This window comes from Trachinotus anak, unplaced genomic scaffold (assembly GCF_046630095.1).
Source record: "Trachinotus anak isolate AG129_WGS33_773 ecotype Australia unplaced genomic scaffold, CSIRO_AGI_Tana_v1 ptg000017l, whole genome shotgun sequence".
In the NCBI taxonomy this organism is placed as follows: domain Eukaryota; kingdom Metazoa; phylum Chordata; class Actinopteri; order Carangiformes; family Carangidae; genus Trachinotus; species Trachinotus anak.
Genome location: NW_027273868.1, coordinates 2,643,182 through 2,667,402, shown reverse-complemented (window position 1 = coordinate 2,667,402; position 24,221 = coordinate 2,643,182). Strand labels below are relative to the sequence as shown.

At 41.7% G+C, this 24,221-nt stretch overlaps 1 protein-coding gene and 2 long non-coding RNA genes across 4 annotated transcripts; all 3 read right to left on the bottom strand.

The window, feature by feature from the left end:
* Positions 1 to 483: 483 nt before the first annotated feature.
* On the bottom strand, positions 484 to 4,590 carry LOC139634800 (uncharacterized). Its single transcript, XR_011694067.1, has 3 exons — positions 3,233 to 4,590; positions 1,816 to 2,123; positions 484 to 1,682 (listed from the first exon to the last, which is right to left on the bottom strand). It is a non-coding gene; the product is annotated as an uncharacterized lncRNA (long non-coding RNA).
* Positions 4,591 to 7,129: 2,539 nt separating this feature from the next.
* Positions 7,130 to 11,798, bottom strand: LOC139634799 (uncharacterized). The gene is made up of 3 exons (XR_011694066.1): positions 10,328 to 11,798; positions 8,729 to 8,867; positions 7,130 to 8,634 (listed from the first exon to the last, which is right to left on the bottom strand). It is a non-coding gene; the product is annotated as an uncharacterized lncRNA (long non-coding RNA).
* A 2,265-nt stretch (positions 11,799 to 14,063) lies between these two features.
* On the bottom strand, positions 14,064 to 22,881 carry LOC139634798 (uncharacterized). 2 transcript variants are annotated; one of them, XM_071501459.1, is made up of 3 exons: positions 17,352 to 22,881; positions 16,443 to 16,505; positions 14,064 to 16,281 (listed from the first exon to the last, which is right to left on the bottom strand). In XM_071501459.1, the coding sequence occupies exon 3, from the start codon at positions 15,411 to 15,413 to the stop codon at positions 14,454 to 14,456; it is 960 nt and encodes a 319-aa protein (XP_071357560.1). In that variant the 5' UTR covers positions 15,414 to 16,281; positions 16,443 to 16,505; positions 17,352 to 22,881; the 3' UTR covers positions 14,064 to 14,453. The 2 variants fall into 2 exon arrangements, with proteins under 2 accessions (XP_071357560.1, XP_071357559.1); XM_071501458.1 differs by having other exon boundaries at positions 16,443 to 22,881.
* Positions 22,882 to 24,221: the final 1,340 nt, after the last annotated feature.

Below are 24,221 nucleotides of genomic sequence, written 5' to 3'. Positions count from 1 at the left end.
AACACTCTGATACCTGCGAAATAGATGGGGCTTTGGATCTGCAGCATCCGCAGTCTGGCTTGAGAGAGGGGTAGGTCAATTTCCAACCGCGACAAAGCTCTGTAATCCATGAAAATACCCTGTTGGATCAATGCCACACAACTGACAAAAGTGCACACCAGCACCAATTGCTCTCTGGAGAGGTTTTTGACTCCCATGAGTCTCTGCATAACATGATGCATCCAGGGCATGCCATTCTCCTTGACGTCTGCAAGATTTCGCTCATAAATGAGGCCGCGATGAACCAGAGAAGTGGCGACCTCTCCAGATATAACAGCAACTTTGGCAGCAAATGGTGGATCCTGCTGTGGACCAACAATGTTCCAGAAAGACTTGAAGTTCCAACTAAACTTTGGCTGTTGTGTAGTGTCAGTGGTTTTAAATGCTGGAAAATATTTAATTCCTGAAGCTTGTAACCCAGCCTCCATGACATCCTCTGATGAAGAGGCGGAGGCTCATTTTCAGATGCAGCAGAGTTGGCCGGAACCAGCGCTAGAAAGCCCCTTTGCCAAGTCACGTTTCTCTCATTGTGTGTTGCAACACCCAGGTTAATGGCATAGATATTGTCTTGTGAACTGAGAGGATGACCCCAAAAGTATACCTCCAAGGCCATCTCAGCTTGGTAGGCTGTCCACGCCTCCATGAACTTTCCCTGTCCTTTACCACTGGCCAGCTGTGCTGCCAATGTGTCGATCAAATGCGCCGCCACATTTGTGACCACGCCTGTGAAGCTGCAGCCTGGCTGTCTCTCAACAAAAGGAATCAGCATGGGTCTTGAAGCAATCAGACCTTTCAGGATGTTGACGTGCAACAAATCCACTGCGCAGATCCCATCCCCAATCTGCTGTGGTTGAAGTGATGTAACAATCTCTACCCGTGCAGACAAAACTCGTCGTAGCTTAAGCAATAAATCCTGCATGTGGCTGAGGTAGGCAGCACTGCGACGTGACATGGCACGGGTCATTTCATGATGGAGGAGCCCGCAACACACAATCTCTCCTGTAATGGGATGTGCCCTCCAGTCATCCAATCTGTTGTGTGGTGTATCTGCATAGAGTTGAATGAAAGTGACATCGGTGGGAAAATGTGCGATCCCAAGAAGATTTTCATCAATGCTCATTAGTTTACCGTCCAGATTGCTTTGATAGTTTACAGCTTCACGCAGGCTCAAAGCATTGTAACCCTCCAACCAAATCATGGAGGGCATATTTGGACCAGAAATGATGAACATTCCTTTCTTTCGAGCGGACATCACACGCAGAGTGGATGCTGACACATTGTATGTTGGACATGTCAAAAAGGTCTCCAAGGATGAGTGAAGATGTCTGCTTTTGTCCAAACTTGCACACAAACACCAAGGGTTTCAGACCACGTGGTGGATGTGTGTGAATGGCCGCACTGTCAATTAAGTTCAACATAAATTCCTGATCCTGAGGCAGAATGTTAAACCTGGAGAGATCATAGAGCTTGTTTTTTCTTATGGTTGGTCGCAACAAGTCTTGTTCTGGCAGCCCCTTCAGCGACTGGCAAATAGCATCCTTCAACGTGGAGAAATATGTCAAAGTGTCTTTGTCCAGGCCCGCGGGATAGGTGTGCGGTGGCAGATCTCGGTCAGGGACCAGGCACATTGACAGTTGCCATCCCTGTAGTGCAGAAAAGATAATTATGAGTTGTGTCAACATGCTTTGCTGTCACTAAACACTGCATGAGCTGCTATGTACATTTTCCAACTACAAATTGTAACTGAAAAAAAAACTACCTGTATGTGCCATTTACCTGTGGGTAGGCAAGATGGATTCCTTTCGACTCCTTGAAATGTCTGAATTGATCCAGAGAGTAATGTCCAGGGACAATATGTTTTTTTTAAGAGGTGAAAGACTGGCTTGATGCTTTTTATGGTGGGTTTGCCAAACATGATGTAATGAAGCATGTGGATCGACGTGCTGCGGTAAGCGTATTGTGTCACTTCCGGTTGTTGGTGGTGTTGTGTTTGTTGCTGCTCTCCCTGAATTCAGCTGATCCTAGTTGTATCTTTGTATACAACCGCTAATTATCTGTTGTACTGTCGAACTCCTGTTCGATCACTCTTAGCTCTCTCCTTCTCTTCGTGAGATTCTCATTAAAACCAGAGATGGACAGAGTACTCGACCCCAGTACTTGAGTAAGAGTACAAATACTACCGGTCAAAATTTACTCCGTTACAAGTAAAAGTAGCTCAGTCTAAATGTTACTCGAGTAAGAGTAAAAAAGTACTTGCTTTTAAAGGTACTTAAGTATCCAAAAGTACATGCTTTTAAATTTACTTTAAGTAAAAGTAAGAGTAAGAGTAAGAGTAAACTTCTTATTTTTCACATCAATGAATTACTATAATTTTTTTCTAAATGAATTTAAGGACCTTTTAACTCTTGTTTCTGAGAATTAACTCTTTGAAACCACCTGCACTGATGTGCTTGCTTTTAGAACCACAATGTTTTATAAAGCCTGCAGAAACACCTATAAAAACAAATAAAATGAATGGGATCATAAGAGGACAGCAGATGTTGCAGATGCAGTGTTTATTAACAATCATTAAAACTGTAACCAAATGAACCTGCACCGTCCAACTAACTCTCTATCATTTAGCTAAGTTGGGAACTAGAACCCCCTCGAAGACCAATGTTGTCCCCAGACCACTGGTTGAGAACCACTGCTTTACAAAAAACTACATCTCTGCTTTCAATAACTCAATGTTGAAGTCACTTGACTTTACAGGAAGGACATGTACCAGTACAATATAGGAGCACAACAAACTCTGTCTCCCCATGTCTGTCTTGTCTGTCTCCGTGCCTGTCTCCCAATGTCTGTCTCCCCATGTCTGTCTTGTCTCCCCATGTCCCGATATGATTATCCGCTTCTACGTAGATCTCAGTGGAGAGCGTGCACTGTGATAGGTTTCATTCTTTGACAAACACAGCTTGTGTCCAATAGTATTTTAGAATAAAAAAAATTTAAAAAAAGAGCAGACCTGAAAGTAACGAGTACTTTTCAGCCTTCCTAGAAATTTACTCAAGTAAAAGTAAAAATATTTGTCTTGGAAATGTATTCAAGTAAGAGTAATAAGTACCAAAGAAATCTAATACTCAAGTAAAGTACAAATCCCCTGGATATGTACTTAAGTACAGTACTCAAGTAAATTTACTCCGTTACTGTCCACCACTGATTAAAACACAGCTGTTTACACGCTAGCTCTGTTAGCTACTTTAGCTTAGCAGTTAATGATGGCTTCTGTCTCTCCCTCTCCTGCTCTCTCTTGCTCAGCCTGCTTCATGTTTAGTTACTCCTCTGCCTCCTTCAGCGATAATGGTACATGTAATAAATGTAGTTTGTTTGCAGTTATGGAGGCGAGGCTCAATGATTTGGAATCTCGGCTCCGCACCATGGAAACCACATCTTTAGCTTCTCCAGTTAGCCAGCCCCCAGTAGCTGGTGCGGACCGACCCAGTGTAGCTCCTTCTGTAGCTCCTTCTCTCCCCCCAGCAGCTCCCGAGCAGCCGGGAGGTCAGGGCGGCTGGTGACTGTTCGTAACAAGAAGAGGCTTAGTCCTAAACAAAAGCCCACGGCTCACCACCAACCTGTTCACGTTTCTAACAGGTTCTCCCCACTCAGCGACACACCTGCTGGGAAGCAAACTCTGGTCATTGGTGACTCTATTCTGAGAAACGTGAAGTTAGCGACACCAGCGGCCATAGTCAAATGCATTCCTGGGGCCAGAGCGGGCGACATTGAATCAAATCTGAAGCTGCTGGCGAAGGATAAACGTAAATACAGTACGATTGTAATGCACGTCGGCACTAATGACACCCGATTACGCCAATCGGAGATCACTAAGATTAATGTGGAGTCGGTGTGTACTTATGCTAAAACAATGTCGGACTCCGTAGTTTTCTCTGGGCCCCTACCCAACCTGACCAGCGATGACATGTACAGCCGCTTGTCATCGTTCAACCGCTGGTTATCGAGGTGGTGTTCCGCTAACGATGTGGGCTTTGTTGATAACTGGCAGACTTTCTGGGGAAGACCTGGTCTGATTAGACGAGACGGCATACATCCCACGCTGGATGGAGCTGCGCTCTTATCTAGAAACTTCACTGAGTTTATTAGAAAGCCAAAGCCATGACAAACCAGAGTTGAGACCAGGAGGCAGAGTCGCAGTCTTACACTCTTCTCTGCGCCTCTCTTAGAGCAGTCGCCTGCCATTCACCCCCTAAAAACTGTGTCTGTCCACTGACCACCTAAATTTAAATATAATAAATCAAAAGTGAACAGAGGAGGAGTTAGACATGAAAACCTAATAAAAATTAACACAACTGTTAGTCCAGAACCAAATAACAGGAAAATTAAATGTAGATTATTGAATATCAGATCACTCTCATCTAAATCTCTACTAGTCAATGATCTGATAACTGATCATCATGTAGATCTGCTCTGTCTGACTGAAACCTGGCTGCAGCAGGATGAATATGTTAGTCTGAATGAATCAACACCCCCCACTCATGTTAACGTTCATATCCCTCGAAGCACAGGCCGAGGAGGAGGGGTGGCAGCCATTTATCACTCCAATTTACTAATAAATCCTAAGCCTAAGGTTAATCATAATTCATTTGAAAGCCTTATTCTTAGTCTGTCTCACCCAAACTGGAAGACACAAAAACCAGTCCTACTAGTTACTGTATATCGTCCACCCGCCCCTTACTCTGAGTTCTTATCCGAGTTCTCAGACTTTTTATCTGAGTTAGTTCTCAGCACAGATAAAGTTATCATGGTGGGTGATTTTAACATTCACGTAGATGTTGAAAGTGACAGCCTGAGTATTGCATTTAATTCATTATTAGACTCAATTGGCTTCTCTCAGCATGTTAATGAACCCACTCACTCTTTTAACCATACCCTTGATCTGGTTCTGACTTATGGGATTGACATCGAATATCTAACAGTTTCTCCCAGAAACCCTCTTTTATCTGACCATTCTCTGTTAACATTTGAGTTTTCAGTCATGGACTACACAGCATCTGGGGAAAAAATCTATTACAGCAGGTGTCTCTCTGACAATACCATTAGCAAATTTAAAGAAAGAATCCCATCAGTACTTAGCCCACTGCCATGTATCAATGCAGTAGGGAACAGCTCTCTTAACTTCACATCCACACAGGTTGATGATCTTGTTGACAGTACTGTAGCCTCACTGCGTGCAACTCTAGACACTGTGGCCCCTCTGAGGAAGAAGGTAGTGAGTCAGAGAAGGCTAGCTCCATGGTACAACTCAGAAACACGAGCTTTAAAGCAAAATTCAAGGAAACTAGAAAGAAGGTGGCGTTCTACTAACCTGGATGAATCTCTAAAGGCTTGGAAAGACAGCCTATTGGCATATAAAAAAAGCCTCCGTAAAGCCAGAACATCCTATTATTCATCATTGATAGAAGAAAACAAGAACAATCCCAGGTTTCTGTTCAGCACTGTAGCCAGGCTGACAGACAGCCACAGCTCTGTTGATCCATCTATACCTTTAGCCCTCAGCTGTAATGACTTTATGAGCTTCTTTACAAATAAAATTGTCTCTGTTAGAGAAAAAATTCACCATCTCCTCCCCACAGCCGGCTCAGATGTACTGTCCAGTTCAGCAGCCTCAGAGTCGACTGTAACTGGCTTATATTTTGACTGTTTCTCTCCTGTACATCTCCCTGAGCTCACTTCAACAGTTTCATCATCTAAACCATCGACTTGTCTTCTTGACCCCGTTCCAACAAGGTTGTTCAAAGAAGTTTTTCCTTTAATCGACACCTCTATATTAAGTCTGATTAACTTATCTTTATCAACTGGTTATGTACCGCAGGCTTTTAAAGTTGCAGTAATTAAACCTCTACTTAAAAAGCCTACTCTTGATCCTGATGTTTTAGCCAATTATAGACCTATATCCAACCTCCCCTTTATTTCCAAAATCCTTGAGAAGGTTGTTGCAAACCAGTTATGTGATTATTTGCACAGGAATGGTTTGTTTGAAGATTTTCAGTCAGGTTTTAGAGTCCATCATAGCACAGAAACAGCTCTGGTTAAGGTTACCAATGATCTCCTCATAGCTTCGGACAATGGACTTGTCTCTGTACTTGTCCTACTAGATCTTAGTGCCGCATTTGACACCATTGATCATAAGATTTTATTACAGAGACTAGAACATATGGTCGGCATCAAAGGAACCGCACTAAGCTGGTTTAAGTCATATCTGTCAGATAGACTCCAGTTTGTTCATGTTAATAATGACTCCTCTATCATCACAGAAGTTAGTCATGGAGTTCCACAAGGTTCTGTGCTAGGACCAATGCTCTTCAGTCTATATATGCTCCCTCTGGGAAACATTATTAGGAGGCGCCAGATGAATTTCCATTGTTACGCAGATGACACCCAGCTGTACTTATCCATGAAGCCAGGTGAGACTAACCAGGTAGCCAAGCTTCAGGTGTGTCTTAAGGACATAAAAACCTGGATGACCACTAATTTCTTACTCTTAAATTCAGACAAAACTGAAGTTATTGTAATTGGCCCAAAACACCTCAGAGATACACTATGTGATAATATACTGACTTTGGATGACATCACCTTGGCCTCCAGTGCTACAGTCAGAAACCTTGGTGTCATTTTTGACCAGGACTTGTCCTTTACTTCACATATAAAGCAAGTCTCTAGGACAGCCTTCTTCCACCTGTGCAATATTGCTAAAATCAGACCCATTCTATGTCTAAAGGATGCTGAAAAACTAGTTCATGCATTTGTTACCTCAAGACTGGACTACTGTAACTCTTTATTGTCAGGATGTCCCAAAAATTCAGTAAAAAGCCTCCAACTGATCCAGAATGCGGCAGCACAAGTACTGACAGGAACTAGGAAACGAGATCACATCTCTCCTGTGTTAGCCTCTCTGCATTGGCTCCCTGTAAACTCTAGAATCGAATTTAAAATCCTCCTCCTCACCTACAAAGCCATTCATGGTCAGGCACCATCGTACCTTGGAGAGCTTATAGTTCCCTATTTTCCCAATAGGACACTTCGCTCTCTAAATGCAGGTCAACTTGTGGTTCCCAGAGTTTGTAAGAGTAGAATGGGGGGCCAGAGCCTTCAGCTATCAGGCTCCTCTCCTGTGGAACCAGCTCCCAGTGTGGGTTCGGGAGGCAGACACCCTCTCTACCTTTAAGATCAGGCTTAAAACTGTCTTGTTTAGTAAAGCTTATAGTTAAGGCTGGCTCGGGTATGTCCTGACCCATCCCTTAGTTATGCTGCTATAGAGCTAGACTGCTGGGGGATTCCCATGATTCACTGGGCGCTCTCTCTCTATTTCTGTCTCTCTCCCCCTCTCTCTCGATAACTTCATGCCATTAACTTTGTATTTTTTCCCTCTCGTAGTTTGTGCTTCTCCTCTCTCTCCCTCTCTCTGTCCTCATTCTGCAGGTATCTCTGCCCCGGGAGCAGCAGGATCCAGATCCACCACTACTCATCTTTACTGTTACCTGTCATTATTATTGATAACACCATTACCGACACAGCTGTTCCTGGTCTCTCTCTCTCTCTCTTCTCTCCCCTCTCCTCCCCCTCCCCCTCTTTCTATCTTCTCCTAAACCCAACCGGTCGAGGCAGACGGCCGCCCACCCCGAGCCCGGTTCTGTTGGAGGTTTCTTCCTGTTAAAAGGGAGTTTTTCCTCCCCCCTGTCGCCAAGCGCTTGCTCTTTGTGGGAACTGTTGGGTTTATTCTGTAACAAAGTAAGGTCTTGACCTTACCCTGTAAAGTGCCTTGAGATAATGTATATTTATGATTTGGCGCTATACAAATAAAATTGAATTGAATTGAATTGAATTGAAGCGGCATTTTTACTGCGGAGAATCTTTTCAGCTCGGTCACAACACCGTCGATGTCAAATTCGTATTCCAGATATTCTGTCTGGTGTTTGGGATCGATCTTGATGGGGTGTACAGACAGATGGAGGTCATCATCGCGGAGAAACTCTGCAGTGCCTGGATATAGTTCAAAGAGATTCACCAGGCTTTTGGTGTTGTCCTCTGCAATTGTGCAGTAAGTCTCTTCATCTGTCTCTATAGTTCTGTGGAAAACAACAGAGGTTGATATGCCATATTATCATGTCTTAAAACATACATGGCTAAACAACACAGGCTGTGAAGTGCTCAACAATTCACAGGGGGCATCAAACCGAAGGCAAAAGAACTTCTGATTCCCCCCCTGGCCTGTTAAATTCCCCAAACAACACGTTGTATCGTTTTGAAATGTACCAAGTGACCTGTACACACCGAAAGATTTCAGATGCAACTACTGGCACCTTCTGCACCACCGGTTCACCCACCATGGCTGGGTCGGGCCGGTTCCCTGTAGTCTGTGGGTACAAAAACAAAATGGTAATATGACAAAAATCAAACAAAACATTACATACTGCAGGTAGTCTCTCACCATATCCGCATTTAATGACAGGTTGGAGCCGCTAGCTCTGGCAGCAGGTGGACTGTGTGCCGCAACCAGGGAGCCTGGCTGTGGCTGTTCTTGGACGAGCCCTGCTGCATCTATTGTAGCAGACAAGTAATAATTACACATCTATTTGGAAGAAAAGGAAACATAAAGTCAGGATCTAGGAACATGCGTTATAACCATTATTACCCAGTGATTCCATGGGCACTCTTTCTGGGTTGGGGTGAAATAACTGGTGGATATCTCCCCAGAACTGCCTAAACTCATTTTGTAGCTCGACGATCCCTCCAGCCAGCCGGCGGACAAATGGATCCCTGCTCATTTTTTCCTTTTAAAGGAAACAAAGAGAAATTAATGGTTCAGTATGCAAGATTTATGGAGATCTAGTTGTGCAAGCCACAACAACAAAGCAAAGTGATTCTTATTTTCAGGTGACTTATACACTAGTGACATAACGTCTCTGAGAAAAGCTTAGCACATCCAAACTGTTTTAGGTCCTACTCTCCGCACAACAACACAAGGGACATATGATCAGTATTTGACCGCACATGAGTAGGCAAATTTGCCAAAGAAAGAGACAGCTAGGACTTTATGTTTTTTCTTAGCAGCGCCAAGGGGACTGGCGATTTCAAATGCATCCTGATACAAAATTAGCTTCAGGCAATCTGGATTTTCAATGAAGAACTTGTTTGACTTAAAGGTTTGCCCATCATTTATGTCACTAAACTCCTGTGAGTCTGTTTCTTTACTCTGTTGTGATACTGAATTCTTCCACAACTCAGATTCTAATAAGGTGTTCAATGTTTGCTTCACTGGAATGTAGTACGCATATCTTTGTGACATGTTCTCATCAATCCCTAATGTTACTTTTTTGGGCTCAATGTACTTAAACATATTTTTGAATGTCTGAGCTCTTGAATATGTTGTTCTGAGTGGCCCATGATGGCAGACAGAGAATAGATCTGAATCTCTAACACAATCACAGATTTTAGTGACGTCATCATCTGTTAGCCTCATGTCATCTTTTAAAAGTGAACGAAGTTTACTTAAAGTGTAATCCTGTCCTAACTCATGCAGATTTTGCATCTCTTCAACAATCGTCTGTATTGTTGAAGCTGGGAGAAAGAGCTGTCCTTGCAATTTTAGATAGAATAAACAAATATTCCTGAGGAAGGTCTCACTGAAATTCTGTGGGAGTTCACCGTTTTCACTAGTTGATGGATCTGGTGAGATTTGGGAAGCATTCTCACATACAGCGCCATGAAACTGAGGCACTGTTTCCCTATACATGTCATTTATGTTTTCCACAGAACATGTTCTGTATTGGTGTGACATATGAGCAGTGAAGGATGATTTCTTAGTGAACACGTTTTTACAACGAATTACAGGACATGATACAGCTCGCCCTTCAACTACATGCTCTTTCAAATGGTGTAGGAGCTCTTTTACAGTATGAAACTGGCGTGTGCACAGCAAAAGGGCACATTTAAAATCTGTAACAACTGCTCTAGTGTGAGGCGGTTCGGGCACATTTTGTATGCGGTAGAAATGAGCTTTGAAAGCAGCATAGGTGCAAAATGTTCGTTTGCAGTCAACGCCAACACAGTGGAAAACGCAACGTGGTTCATCTCTATGCAGAACATAGCCTCTCAAAGTTAGCAGCGTTTTGCTACAAAAACGGCATGTAATCATGTTAAAGATTGAAAGGACATATAAGCTAGCTACTTATTAGCTGCTACTCATGAGCTGCAAAAGACCTGACAAGTGGCTAAAGTCAAGTTTGCTTACCGCCCTTTGTCTCTGCTCCTCCTCTTTCACCCTGCTGTCCTGGTGTCCCCACTCCTCGTCTTCCCAGCTCCTGCTCCTTTTCTTCCGTGCTCCTCCGTCGTCTCCCCAACTCCTCTGCTTCTTGTTGTTAATTGTTTCTGCTCCTCTTTGCTGCTCCTCACTACTCCTAGCCTCTGCTCCCACAAGTCCGCTGTGCGCCAAGTGCTCCGCGGTAACGTATCGTCCAATGAGAGAATAGTTGACAGACGGTGCTGCTTTGTGATAGGTGCCTGCAGTTTGAAATTCTAACAAGCCGTTTATGTCTCCGGGGGAAAAATAATCTCCAGCAATGTACAGATTTGGACGTTGATATGTCCCATAGGGAGCTGCGTAATTAACCACAGACAGTATAAACTAAAAGTAAACACGAAATACCTGATAAAATAATATTATAACCTTAATGTAATCATAATATAATGCAAAAAATAGGGATCTCCCAACAGCTGTCAATCTTGTGTCAAAATATATTTTTGACCATTACTACAGTTCTACTAGCCTATAAGTCTCAGTTCTAAACATGTTTAATTGATTGTCAACTTCTTCATGTTATCATATAGCATTTAACTCGAAATCACAACATATGAATTTGTAAAATGGTTAACAGTTTATTTCAGTTATTTAAAATAAGACATATTGTAATTTTAACTGTATTGCGTTGGTTCAAGTATTACAATTTTTCTATGTTTATAATACAGTAACATATAAATTCTACAAGAAAATATGATCCTTTTCGCATATACTAACTGTAAAATTAAAAATCATTCATTGTTCTGTTTTTTTTTACAATATATTGCTTTAAATTATACACTGATTCATTGTTTTTCTTTTTACGGATTTTTGATGTCATGATTTCACAGTATATTAATGTTAATTTCACAGACATTTCTTACAGTGTACGTTACACACTTTTAAACAGCTGTACACTGTAATGACCTCTATGCATGAAAGGGTTAAACAAATCAAAATCATCAATAATGTTCTTAAATCAGTTAGAAAGTAAAAGTCCTCCTAAAACAGCCACTCAATTTAAAATTGTGGATTGCTTTACATAACTAGGCATTCAAATTGTCCCACAACTTAAATATGTTGTTGCCAGTAATTATGAACCATTACTACAAGAAATCTCAAAATTACTGGAAAGGTGGACACCCATACCCATGTCACTAATAGGAAAAATAAATGTCCTTAAAATGAATATAATGCCCAAATTGTTGTATTTGTTTCAAAACCTTCCACTTCCTCCTCCAAGTAACCTGTTCACTCAGCTTAAAAGACTGTTTGTTAGATTCTTGTGGAATAATACACGTCCCCGGCCATGACTATCACTACTGTACTTACCTTATGACAGAGGGGGACTCAAATGTCCCTGCCCTCTCTGGTAGTATTGGGCGGCTCAATTAAGAACAATGTTGTTTTATTTCACAGAAAGAGATGTTCCTCTCTGGAAAGGAATGGAAGAACTACAGCTAAATCTGCCCCTCCCAGTATACCTGTACTCAGCAAGCACTAAAATCCTCAAAATGAACACAAAAAACCATATTGTGAAAAATATGATTGTAGTGTGGCATCAAGTTAAAAAATATCTGAGAGAAACACCCCCCCTCTCTATCTTCAGCCCAATATGGGGTAATTACTCCTTCCCTCCAGGTAAATCAGACGGGGGGTTTAAATCTTGGGCTACTAAAGGACTGGGAAAAATAGGAGACCTTTACGACTCACAAAAAGTGCTGATGTCATTTGGAGAAATAGTTGATAAATTTAATATACCCTGTAATCATTTCTTTAAATACCTGCAGTTGAGAAACTCCATTAGAACACACCAAAATCAAACATTCTGCATCCCTGAAAGGTCTACAGTAGAAAAATTAATGAATATGGATTGCTCAGGGACGGGTTTAATATCCAAAATTTATAAATGCCTAGTAAATGGAAGTACAGAAACATCAGCAGGATGACTGGGGGAAGGAGAGAAGATCTACAGGAGGACATCCCAATAGAGAAGTGGGGGGAGGCATGCTCTCAAGCACAATCAAGAACTACTAACACCCGCCTGAAATTACTACAATACAACCAGTTGATGCAAACATATATCACTCCAGAAAAACTTCACAAATATAACAGCGCTATACCTGATATTTGTGTTAAATGTGCGAAGGAAAAAGGTACATTTTTCCACTGTATCTGGCAATGTACAAAAATACAATAATTCTGGCAAGAAATAAAACAACGTATTCAAAATATTTTACAGATTCAAATACCCTTAGTCCCACATTTATTTATATTTGGTCTATATCCAGATAATTTGAAGTTTAAAAAACATCAACGGATATTTGTAGACTTAAGTATACTAATGGCAAAGAGAGTAATAGCCTGCTCATGGAAAAACACCAGTAGCCCAAGTGTAAAGAGGTGGTTGTCTGAACTGTCTTCAACTCTCCCTTTAGAGAAAATTACATATACAATGAAACATCAAAAACATAATTTCCACCAGATCTGGGACCCCTTTATTTCTTCCACCACATGAGACAGACTTGTCTCATGTGGTGGAAGAGCGTGGGGACATGTAAACAGTAGCGCTTTGTAGTACTTTATATTACAGAAATATGTGTGTTTTAATATTATTTATTTTTTCATATATATATATATATATAATGAACTCACTAACCTGATTCCCAACCAAGAATTTGAAAACTTGTAAGGGCCGGGGGTGGGGGGGGTTGACATGTTCATTCAAGACATGTAATTGTATTTCTTTGTATTTCTTTGTTATATTGTGAAAACAATAAAAAGAATGTTGGCAAAAAAAAAAAAAGAATTGTTAAGTGGATTGTTACACCCACTGAAACAGGTTATTGGTCAAATACCTTTTCTTGGCTGTGATGAGGTATCAGACTCATGGTCCTCCTCTGTCCAGGTGAACATCCCAAAGCATTTATCCATATAACGGGTGATGATGGTAACAGCCCATAAAACTACCCAAAAACTTTGTAAAATTTTTCATACTGCTTGTTCGCTGCAATCCAAGTGTCTCGAAGCCATGACTTATACAGTTGACTTAAAACATAATTCAGTACATTTTTGTAGCCTAAATATTAACTGTAGCCTGTTCGCCTGTAGAGGATTAAAAAACTACACCGGATTTCTCATCAGCATGAGGGTGAGTAGATAATGATTTTGGATTAACCGTTCCTTTAAAATACCTCTGGTTAGCTGTGATGAAGCATCAGAGTCCTGGTCCTCCTCTGTAGGTCTCCTCTCAACACGTCTGTTCTTTTTCACTGGTCTTGACCGTCCTTTGCTTGGCTGTGATGAGGTATCAGACTCACAGTCCTCCTCTGTCCAGGTCCTTGATCTACCTGTAGGCAAACAGATTGACAGTATAATGTTAGATTTCTCTTAGACCTTCAAGGAAAAACATAAAGATGCAATGTTAGAAAAGCTCACTTGAAGCACTGAATGTACTAAATCATCCTCTCCATGGACTATGAGGACACAAGCCATGCCAACATTGACTTGTTTTGTTTTTAAGTATATAGCAGGGTTGATACCCGACCCAAGAGCCCCAAAACTGACACAAATTAGACCTTAGAACCCCATTAGATAAAAGCTTTAGATGTTTTACATACATAAAGTTTACTAAATCCATGACAAAATAGTCATACATTCTGTAATTGTGTTATGGTGTGAACAAGTGAAAACAAATTATTCCCCTCCTTGCTGGGAACACCCAGGAACCCCTGGGAGTGCCCAGACCCCACTTCGAGAACCATTAGTTCAGTGAATGTAGCTGATGAGTTAGAGGATAGACTCGACATCACATCTTCATCTTCACTTGCAGATGGAGAGCCGTCTTCAGGTACTTCCTCTGAATAAACACAGCAAAAAATGTTGTGAACCAGCATGACAAACCTATGACACATTTAAACCATCACAAATTAAAATGATAAAAATAGTGTGTGCAATGATCAACGTTGATCTCGTCCAATGTCATGCCTTTAAATTGTGATAGCTCTCCTCTCTCACAGACCATAAGCAACTTTGCAACCTTGGCAACTTGTAATGTCCCTTCAGGGAGCCGATAATATTGTCAATGGACCCTGATGTTGTGACCCATAAAACCTGCGAGGCAGTCCTCATTGTCTTTCAAGTTCAGAACTTGTGACATTGTTGCCATTTGTTTCCTTAATCTTGTCGATGTCAATGTTTGAGGGTCCTTCACCCCGCATTCACATGCGATAGCATGGATGGCATCAGATCCTCTGAGGTGACTTTCTGCCTCAGGTCTACCAAACAAATACACATTCTCATCTGGCACATCACATTGGCGTCGATAATTCACCAGCATCTGTATGGAGGACACCATCTCTGGGCTGAGTAAGACAGGAACCTTTTTGTCCCGCTTACCTTTGATTTCCACACACTCAAAGTATTTGCAGAGCTTCTTTTCCATATCAGTCAAGGCAACTTCAAGATCTGGATTACTGGCAAAGGTGTTTCTCAACATGACGTCATTCAGGGACATCTTTGAAACTTCTCCCTCTCTCCTGCGATTGAAGATGATCACTTCACGAAGCGTTAGTTTAGCAAGACTTGCCCAGTTCCTCTTATTTGGTGCAGTTTCAAGATTGGATCGATACTTGGGCCTTTCTGTGTCAATATGGTTGTGCAGTCTCACAACATCTTCACAGTAGGGGATAAGAGGTTTATTCCATTTTGACTCTCTGAGGTTCCTCAGTGCATGTGAAGACACCCACTCATCCCATTTATTCTCTTTCAATGTCCTGAATGTCACCACATTTTCAAGGGTCTTCTTTTTCTCTGACATCCTTGCTTCAAACTCTGCAATATCTGCTATTTTAGTTAGACTATGGCCTAGTTTGAGTGCCAAGGATGGAATCTTGAAACTGCTGGTATCTTCACTCCGTCCACAGACCATCTTCACAGCTTTCACGATGTGGCAGAAGTTTGCTGGCAGAAAGAAGTCATGTATTGTTGTCAGCTTGCCAAGGGTCTTTTCTACAAGAACTAATCTTCCCATTTCCCGCATTTTTTGTCTGATGTATTGGTGTTGGCTTTTGTCTGTGCCTTTTTTTGTTATAGAAGTGTTCTCCTAACTTCAGAATATATTTTTCATGCCAAATTATGTCCATTATGCTGTCTTGATTCATGCCATTTACTAGGCCCCAGACTTTGTGCTGCTGGACAGCCTGTCCCAAAGGAGATAAATGACAAAGTGACTGCACTCTAGTTCTGCCTGGCTTTATGCTTTTCTTTGCCAGTTGGCATTTTTCCATGTGCCGCCACATCACTTTCCTTTTGAGTAATGCCTCACAGTATGTGCAGTGCAAATAGTCTTTTACATTCACTGGTTTAATGCTTTGCTGAGGGGGAACCATCACCCCTTTACCCTCCTCCAGGACCTCAAAATTGTGGCGACGATTGCCTTTATTTTGAATTAGAGTTATCTGCAGCTTTCTCTCCGCTGATCCTTTTGGATAACTGAATGCTCGAGCTACCTCCTCCAAGTTGTTGTGTTTCTTATCCAAGTGCCGTGCAATTTTGGCATATGGTTTAAAACAGTACAAACAGTAGTGCTTCTTATTGTACACTCTACCACCATTGTTTTTCTTTTTCAGCCTCAAGACTTTTACATCCATGTCACTGGAGGATTCTGATAACTCACAATCTGCCATGGATTGGGAAGAGGAAGATGTGATCTGTCTGCATTTAACAGGCTTGATATGACCTTTCTTCAAGTTATTTGATGAACTGTAGTTTCTTGGAGACTTGAGCAGTTTGAGATCTTCCTCCAATACTTCTGCTTCTGGTGTAGAACTAGGCACATACTCATCCTCACTTATTTCACTGCTTGTCATTGATTTATATTCAGAGATCCCAAGCATTTTGTTTGTAAGCTAGAAAAGAAAAAGTCAGATGGGACTCAATTTGTAAGTTTTTAAATAATATTTCCCACTTAAATTTTCCAATTACGCCTATCTCATCAACAATAATATAGTTCGTAATTTTGTCATCACAACTGATTTCAAAATACACACTGGTTTGTCTGCAAACTTACAAAGACACTCTCAGTTCTCTTCAGTGGAGGAACATCTGGGTCTGAAGGGTACTGTTCTGTTTCCTGAAAGAGTTACCAAAAACATACTCTCAAATACAATTTCCAATTACAGAATAATCCATTTTTACATTGTGTTAAGATAGATCTATAGCTTATAAATACAATAACAACTATTAATAAAAATTGAGCTTTCACTGTTGCAAAGAAAAATAAACTGTAATAAGTAAGAAATGGAGATTGAGCTGTATAATAACCAAAAAGTCTAATATATACAGTGGTTAATGAAAGTAGCCTTGTGTCAAAGTCAAAAAAATTCAAAATTTTCCTCATGAATCTCCACTCCACATCTCCAGCCCAAACCAAGAATTTTAGAATTTTTTGCAAATTAATTAAAAAAGAAAATCTGAAATATCACATGAAAATAAGTATTCAGACCCTTTACTGTCACACTCATGTAGGTCATTCAGGTGCCGTCCATTTAGTTTGAAAAATTGAAGAGGGTCTGAATACTTTCATTACTTTCATTGTTTTTTGTTTTTTGTTTTTTTTTTTTTCCAAAAATCCTAACTATCGCTTTAATAATTTTAAAATAACTTCAAACACAAATAAATGCTGTATCTCTCCCTTGCTATCAGCTGGCTCTTTTCTCTTCAACACTGTTCATTTCTCAAGTTTGAACATTAAAGAACCAATGTAATTGTTATTCAATGTGACAATATGTCACTGAATTTCTGATCAATATCAAATAAAACTTGCTAGCTCCAGCAGTACCACCTAAAAAAGTCAGCATACAGCTCTGATTAGTGTTCACCACCAAATACATTTTCTTTCTCTTTCTCTCTCCCCCAATTTGAGTACCTGCTTGCATCTGTGGCATCACTGTTTATGTGCGACATCCCCTGCACTTACTTCCTCTGGCTTGTCTGTCTTCTCTCCCTCCTCCTGATCTTCTGACTTTTCAGGGGGGGTCCAGCCCTGCAAATGAGGTCAGCACATGCAAAATACCAGTCAGCCCTGACATAATTAAGCATGTATGCCTGAAAAATATCTCATGCTCAGACTTTAGGTTAGCCAGAATATGCCAGGTTTTGGCCATCAAGTGTAAATGACAGGCATATGAAAATATCAATGGCCAAAATGTTCAGCAAAAAATATGCCAAATAAATAAATAACAATGAATTAAAGGTAGCCGATGTTAAATAGCCTAATATTGTGTGAGCTGTAAGATAAGCTGCAAATATTAATGTGTGTATATATACTTTGCAAAAGTTAGGTTTTTCCTCTGAATTCAGGTTGCACTTTGCAGCCACAGCCCTGCGGACCCACGCTGTGGCTGACAGCCATTAAAGCCGACATCCCTTAGCCAATTTTTTTTTAATCAAACAATGGTGAAATAAGTATTGCAGTTGAGGCAAGTAAGGCCACATAAAAGCGTCAAGCTCTTCTGCTCCTCAATAAACAGAAAATTGGACAGCAGCCTTTCCAAACACAATGTTTCAAATCAGAATGGCAGGAGAAATTAAAATGGTTCAGAAATGAAAATGTAGACGGAATAGACAAAATGTTCTGCAGTATTTGTGAGATGGCAGGTAGGACAAAATGTTTTACCAAACAATCTATCAATCTGATCACACATTTAACACAGCAGGAAAGTGCAATGAAACAGCACTGTGATTAAGCTACCTGGTCCAAGAAAGACGCACTGACCTGCAGCTGAAAGCTGTTTACCACATGATTATCGTATATTATTTTTAGAAGTGCCTCTTCATTTCATGGCTGTTTAGGCTGTTTACATCCTACAAAACCATATTTTTTTCACAGACAACTTAAGATGGTTATTCAAATTTATACTGATGGGTTTGTTTTACATCAAGGAAACAGACACGTTTATAAAAGTAGCTGTAATACAAAGTCACGCAGAGTCTTGTGAAAGTCTCGCTCAGTGTATTTACAACTAGTCTGAAGCGCTCCTGTAGATTAATTCAACCAAGTAATATGAACTCAGAGGCACAATGTTTTTGTAGCATACTGGTAAGTATTTTCTCAATAATGGCTGAATATTTAGATGATTCTGAGGATATGGAAGATGACTTTGAATACGGTGGTCAGCCATGTGACTGCTACTTTTACAAACATGTCTGCTTCCTTGAAGTAAACAAATCCATCAGCGCAAGTTTGAATAGCCATCTGAAGTTGTCTGTGAAAAAAAATTGCAGTTTTGTGAGATGTAAATAGCCTAAACAGCCTAAGATCTGTCACACCCAGGCTAGGACACAGGACGCAGATGCAGGATTTCTTCAATAAAAGTCTTTATTGCAAGAATCAGATTCGAATCCTCCGAGATCGAGTAACAGAAGCAGGCTAAGAAAATTAGCTCTATATAATTCCCTATGGGAGAAGCGTGGCTACAAAAGGTACCAAAATAATAATCGCTCCACTAAAGGAGGAAAACACAAAAGACTATGAAACGTTAATAGAAACAGAAAATCACTCCTGCTACATAGGCAAAAGAAATAACAAAAGAAGTCGAACCAACAAAAAACTCTCCTGAAAACTGGAGGCACTACGCTATGAAACTTATAACAGAAAATCACTCTCATCTAGGAGGAACCAGAACAAAAACCAAATGGGACTGGGTACAGGACAGAGACAAGACTGTGGTAGACTGGAGTGAACGCACACAGACATCGACGAAGACGAACACACTGGCACAAGACAAAGGGAAACGCAGACTCATATACACAGGGTAACAAGGGACAGGTGGAAACACTCAACAGGCAATCAGACCGAGACACACGAGGAAGGGCAAGTGACCTGAAACGAGAGGAGAGTTACTTTTCAAAATAAAACAGGAAATGACAAGACAAGACATGGAGACAGGACAAAAACCCAACTTGACCTCACCGCGGTGTGACATTATTACAAACTATAGAACCTAGTGGATTAAATGAGAAATATTAAACATATCCATAAACTTTTTTAACACAATGTTTTTGCAAGTTTGATATATTTTGAACTCTGTCCTTTTTTCCTCCCCACCAGGTTTTCATTGGGATCAGATCTGCAGAATAACACTTCCATTTGGATTTAAATTAAAACAAAAATGTCCTCCTTGATGCTGAACTCTCTTAACACAATTCTTTCCTGGGTATCTTTTAAGCACTTCCATGTTTTTAAGTTTCTAATGTAATTACTACCCCTTGTTTTCCCTTTGCTGTGTTTTATTTGAGTGGGTTATCATTGTTAAGCTTCTAAGCTTCTATTATCTAACCCCTTCGGGATGTGTTCTCCAGTGGCAAAGTGGATAAGGCTGTGGACACTGACATGGGTAACCTGGGCTGGAACCTGGGTCCTGGCAAAAAGTAAAAAGCTGAACAGCTATGATGAGTGTCCACAGTCTAAAATCTCATAACCCCAAAGTAATTTTAAAGCACCAGCATCAAAATTATTTTTAATGAAGTCCTATTTTAACATTTTTTTTAGCAGCTACTTACCCCCTCCAGCCCTCAATGGTGAGAAATGCACCTTTTCATCATCTGCAGCTTAGGAGTCACATCTTAAAAATGAAACAACTTCATCTTTTGCAACCACTGCAGGATCCAAGAGGGCTACAAGATGACCTACCACACAATGGATGATGATCCTGCTGCAAATAAGCAGCAAGGGACAGCAGATAAATGGAATCCTGACGCAAATTAACTCTAGGTCTCTATCTTGTTAAGAAAAAAAGTTATTCACGAAAAACTAATTTGATGATTTTTAAATTTCGCTATTGCGCCCCCTTCCAACGATTCAATAGCGACACGCTATATGCTGATGGATGTGGAATCCCCACAAACCCCCTGCCAGAAATTGACCCCAAATCTTGAGCTAATACAGAAAAAAGTTATTCAAGAAAAACAGATTTTTTACACAAAAGCTGTGCATTATTGGATATAAAATAGCAGGAAGTAGGGCTCTGATTGGCTAATTTTAACAGCAGTGAGAAAGACTTGATTTACACTGACTACCCTCAGGCTTAAACCTATACAAGTCAATGGGGACCCAATTCAATGCTGTTTGAAGGTGGGAAACTATAGCAATTTCTGGATTATTTTTCCAATTATTGTTTTTACAAGCCTAATAGGTCCTCCAGCAGATCTTAAACATTGGATATTACACATGCTGGTGGATTTAGCAAGTCCGGAGGTCGTGCGGTGTATGGGGCACTGGACTTGGCAGACTAGTATTTCCTGGGGTTGTGTGGTGTATAGAGTTTCAGCCTTCTTCGACCAGGTTGAGGCAACCTAGCGATGTTAACAGCCAATCTGGGGTGGACAAGAGGTGAGTAAACAGTTCTTATTGTTTCTACAGCCTACTGTCTTTACAACTTAGACCCATTGATACTTACCAAAACATTGACTTTAACTGGGGAAACTTAAACTTTATTTAAGCTAATTGGCTACAGGACACACGCCGAGGATTTGATTGCCCTCATCTCAGCTCAGGAGAGGTGATAATGGCTGAAACACTCGATGATCCTGGGGTCCACTACTGATGATGTGTCTGGAAATACTAGCAACTAACTTGGATCGTTAGGTAACTACTACTACAGGACTTGATAGGGTTGACTGTGATAGTTTTTATTTCTATATTTATCTCACCTAGTTCTGTATTCTGTCTTATTTTCTGTCTTTGTCCTTTCTCATCTTAATCTTCATCTACTACTAGTTGTTAGTCTTATTAATGTTGTCATTGCTGTTATTATGGGTTTGCACAAAGTTGAAGGGATCTGCAGTAACATGCGCCAGCCCCGTGCATTGTCTTTTACTCTCTATTCCAAACCGTGAAGTCGCCACACAACACAGGGAGAATAATAGAGGTAAAATTTCAAAACCTCACCCACCAGTGCCTTGGACATTTAAGTCCCCTTTCAGACTAGAAGTGCTACCCACATACTCATTCTGTTTTTCCTCCCCCATCGGTGCCTAGGTGGATGCTGTGTGGGTCTCTTTTCTTTGTTTCCTCCCCCATCTGGGCCTTATTGGGCACTGTGTGAGTGGCTTTTTCTCTTTTCTCAATTTCCTCCCCACCTCGGCCTACTTAGGCACTGTATGGATTCTTTAGCTGTCTGATGAAGATTCCCAGTCCTAACTTGACATTTTAACTAGTTAAAGATCCCTGCTGATCCCGGCCGGGGTCGCACCATTGATGACATCACTAGTGGGCGGCAATCTGGCGGCAACACAGAAATGCAATCTCATGGCCGACCCTGTGGTAAAAATTAGTAATAACCATTTTCAGATGGTCATCACGTTTATTTCATTTACATTCAATGTAAAGTCTGTGTCCAATAGGGACCTGCCTGGCTCTCAGAGGACTTCCCTGATCTTGCTGCAGTCTTGACTGAGGTGAGTGGTAACAGAGATCAATGCTTTATGCATATCCAGGGGTTGTGCGATGTATGGAACACTGGATATTGCAATGTAGTATTTCCTGGGCTTGTGCGGTGTATGGAACGCAGGAAATTGCTTTTGCCTAGGGTGTCTATGGGGATCTGGGAGGCAGTGCTCTGTCGTTGCTGGCCCTGGTCCTTCCAGCTCTCAGGGTATCTGGGAAGGCACGGCTGAGTCGAGGCTGGTCCTGGTTATTCCTGAAAGGACACCCTGGGGGTCCTTGGTCTTAGACAGTGAGGTCCAGGGGAGCTGTGGGCTAGGCTCTGCAGGAGCTGACCCCCAGTATGGCCAGCCCTGGTGCTGCCTGAGATCACATTGCCTACTCACTGCTGCTCCTTGCAGTCTCCAGGGTGGATGTCTGGGTCTTTAGCATGGAGTTCCAGGGGTGCTGATGGATAGGCTCTTCAGGAGCAGACCCTGGTATCCCCAGCTGTGGTGCTGCCTGAGATCACACTGCCTGGTCAGTGTTGGTCCTTGCAGTCTCCGAAGTGGACACCTGTGCTGGGTCTGAGGTCTATCCATGAGAGCGCTGCTCTGGTGGTGTCACCTGGATGTCCTCATGGGGACAATGGGCAGGGAGAGCAGATGAGACCACGACATGCTCCGGCCTTGTCTGGCCAGATTGGGGTAACCTAGCGGTGTTAAGGAACAATCTGTGTTGAGGTAAGCATGCGGCCCCCCCATGTCCTAACTCTAGGGCAGCACTGCAGAAGTGGTGGTCCAGGTCATCAGGACCTTAAATGTGGCTCAGTCTTCTAGGAGGAATAGCCTCACATTTTTACACCACAAACATCAACTCTGAATGTGCCGCCCCTCCCCCCCCCAAAAAAAAGAATCCTAGTCTAATTGTAGGTGGCCAGGCCGTAGATGAACCTAGACCTAGGCTGTAGTATTAATAACTGGGATTACATATTCATATTTTCTCTTCTTTTTCTGCTTTCTTCTTGTTCTGTGTTTCAGTCCCCTCATCCACCTTGGGTGAATAGTCCAACGATGCACCGATACTTGGCCTTAGTTGTAGTTTAGGTTGTCAAAAATTTTCTTCAGACTCACCTCCTGAACCTGAGCCTGTGATTGGTCAGGTTGTAAGCCGAGTCGATTTTCTTATGAGATGACTAATTCAACACTGTTTTGAAATACTACTGTGGACAGTTTTGGCCTACTTGCAACCAAGCTGGATTCTGCTCCTTCTGATAATATTATCACTATTCATAGGAAAACTGCTGGACATCACAGTGCTAGCGATAATATTGAGAATAGAACTTCTGCCTCTACTTATGTCACTCATGATTAGACACTCATATTCCTATTATGGAATTAGTAAGGATTTCAGTTATGCTATGTGAGCCTGTTGTTCCTTCCTTGCAGCTACTCTGATGGCTATTTGACCTGCCGCTAAATAATGCTGAGATAATTCATTTAAGATTATTGCTGTTGTTGTCATTATTGCATCCTCATTTTGCATAACAATAGTATTAGGAGGATGATGATTATTCTTAGTATTGTTATTATGACTACTAATCTGTAGCTCTTTAGCTGAGCAAGCTTTTCTAGTTCAAACTGATATGGATGTGTGTTGTTAATGTTACCCCTTTTCCACCAAACTGGTTCCAGGGCTGGTTCGGAGCTAGAGCCAGACTTAGCACCAGTTCTTTGGTTTTCCACAGACAAAGCACCGGTTCCTGGCTCTCAAAACCACGTTACGTTGGGGGCTTCGGGCTTACGTCAGCGAGCGGGGGTGGGATTATTGACCGTCTTCTTGAGCGTGATCGCTGTTCGCTGCATAATCGTCAAGCAGTATTTACTTGCTGGATCGCCAAATTTTGCTCCCCAAGAAAGGCTCGAAAAGCCAACAGCTAGTGACAGAGCTCAGGGCAGAGGTCAGGGGATGTTTCTTTTTTTTTTTTTTTACTCCGCCCGGGCCTGGTATTATTATTTTTTAATAACGCAGGTTAAAATACAGGATATTTACGGGAAAATACTAGTACGGGAGGACGGCGGGAAAGAAGGGTAAAATACAGGACTTTCCCGGCCAAAACGGGATACTTGACAGGTATGACCGCAACGTAGTCCTCCATCTTTGTTGTGGTGATTGAATTTGGCGCTTGTTCTATTGAGGAAATGACGTGACGTATACGTATACATTGACGCGATGACGTGGCTCTCTGGCTGGCACCCGCCTGTGGAAAAGCAAACCGGTTCGCAGTTGAACCAACCACGAACCAGCTCTAGCACCAGCTCTAGCACCAGCCCTGGAACCAGTTTGGTGGAAAAGGGGTATGTGTGTGATGGCGGCACGTGCAGACGCAGCGACCACTCGCTCCTCCGACAAAGCAGTGTTTTC

What these genes read in the sequence shown, in the direction of transcription:
- LOC139634798 (XM_071501458.1), bottom strand. Translation starts at nt 15,413, where the DNA reads ATGCGGGAAATGGGAAGATTAGTTCTTGTAGAAAAGACCCTTGGCAAG.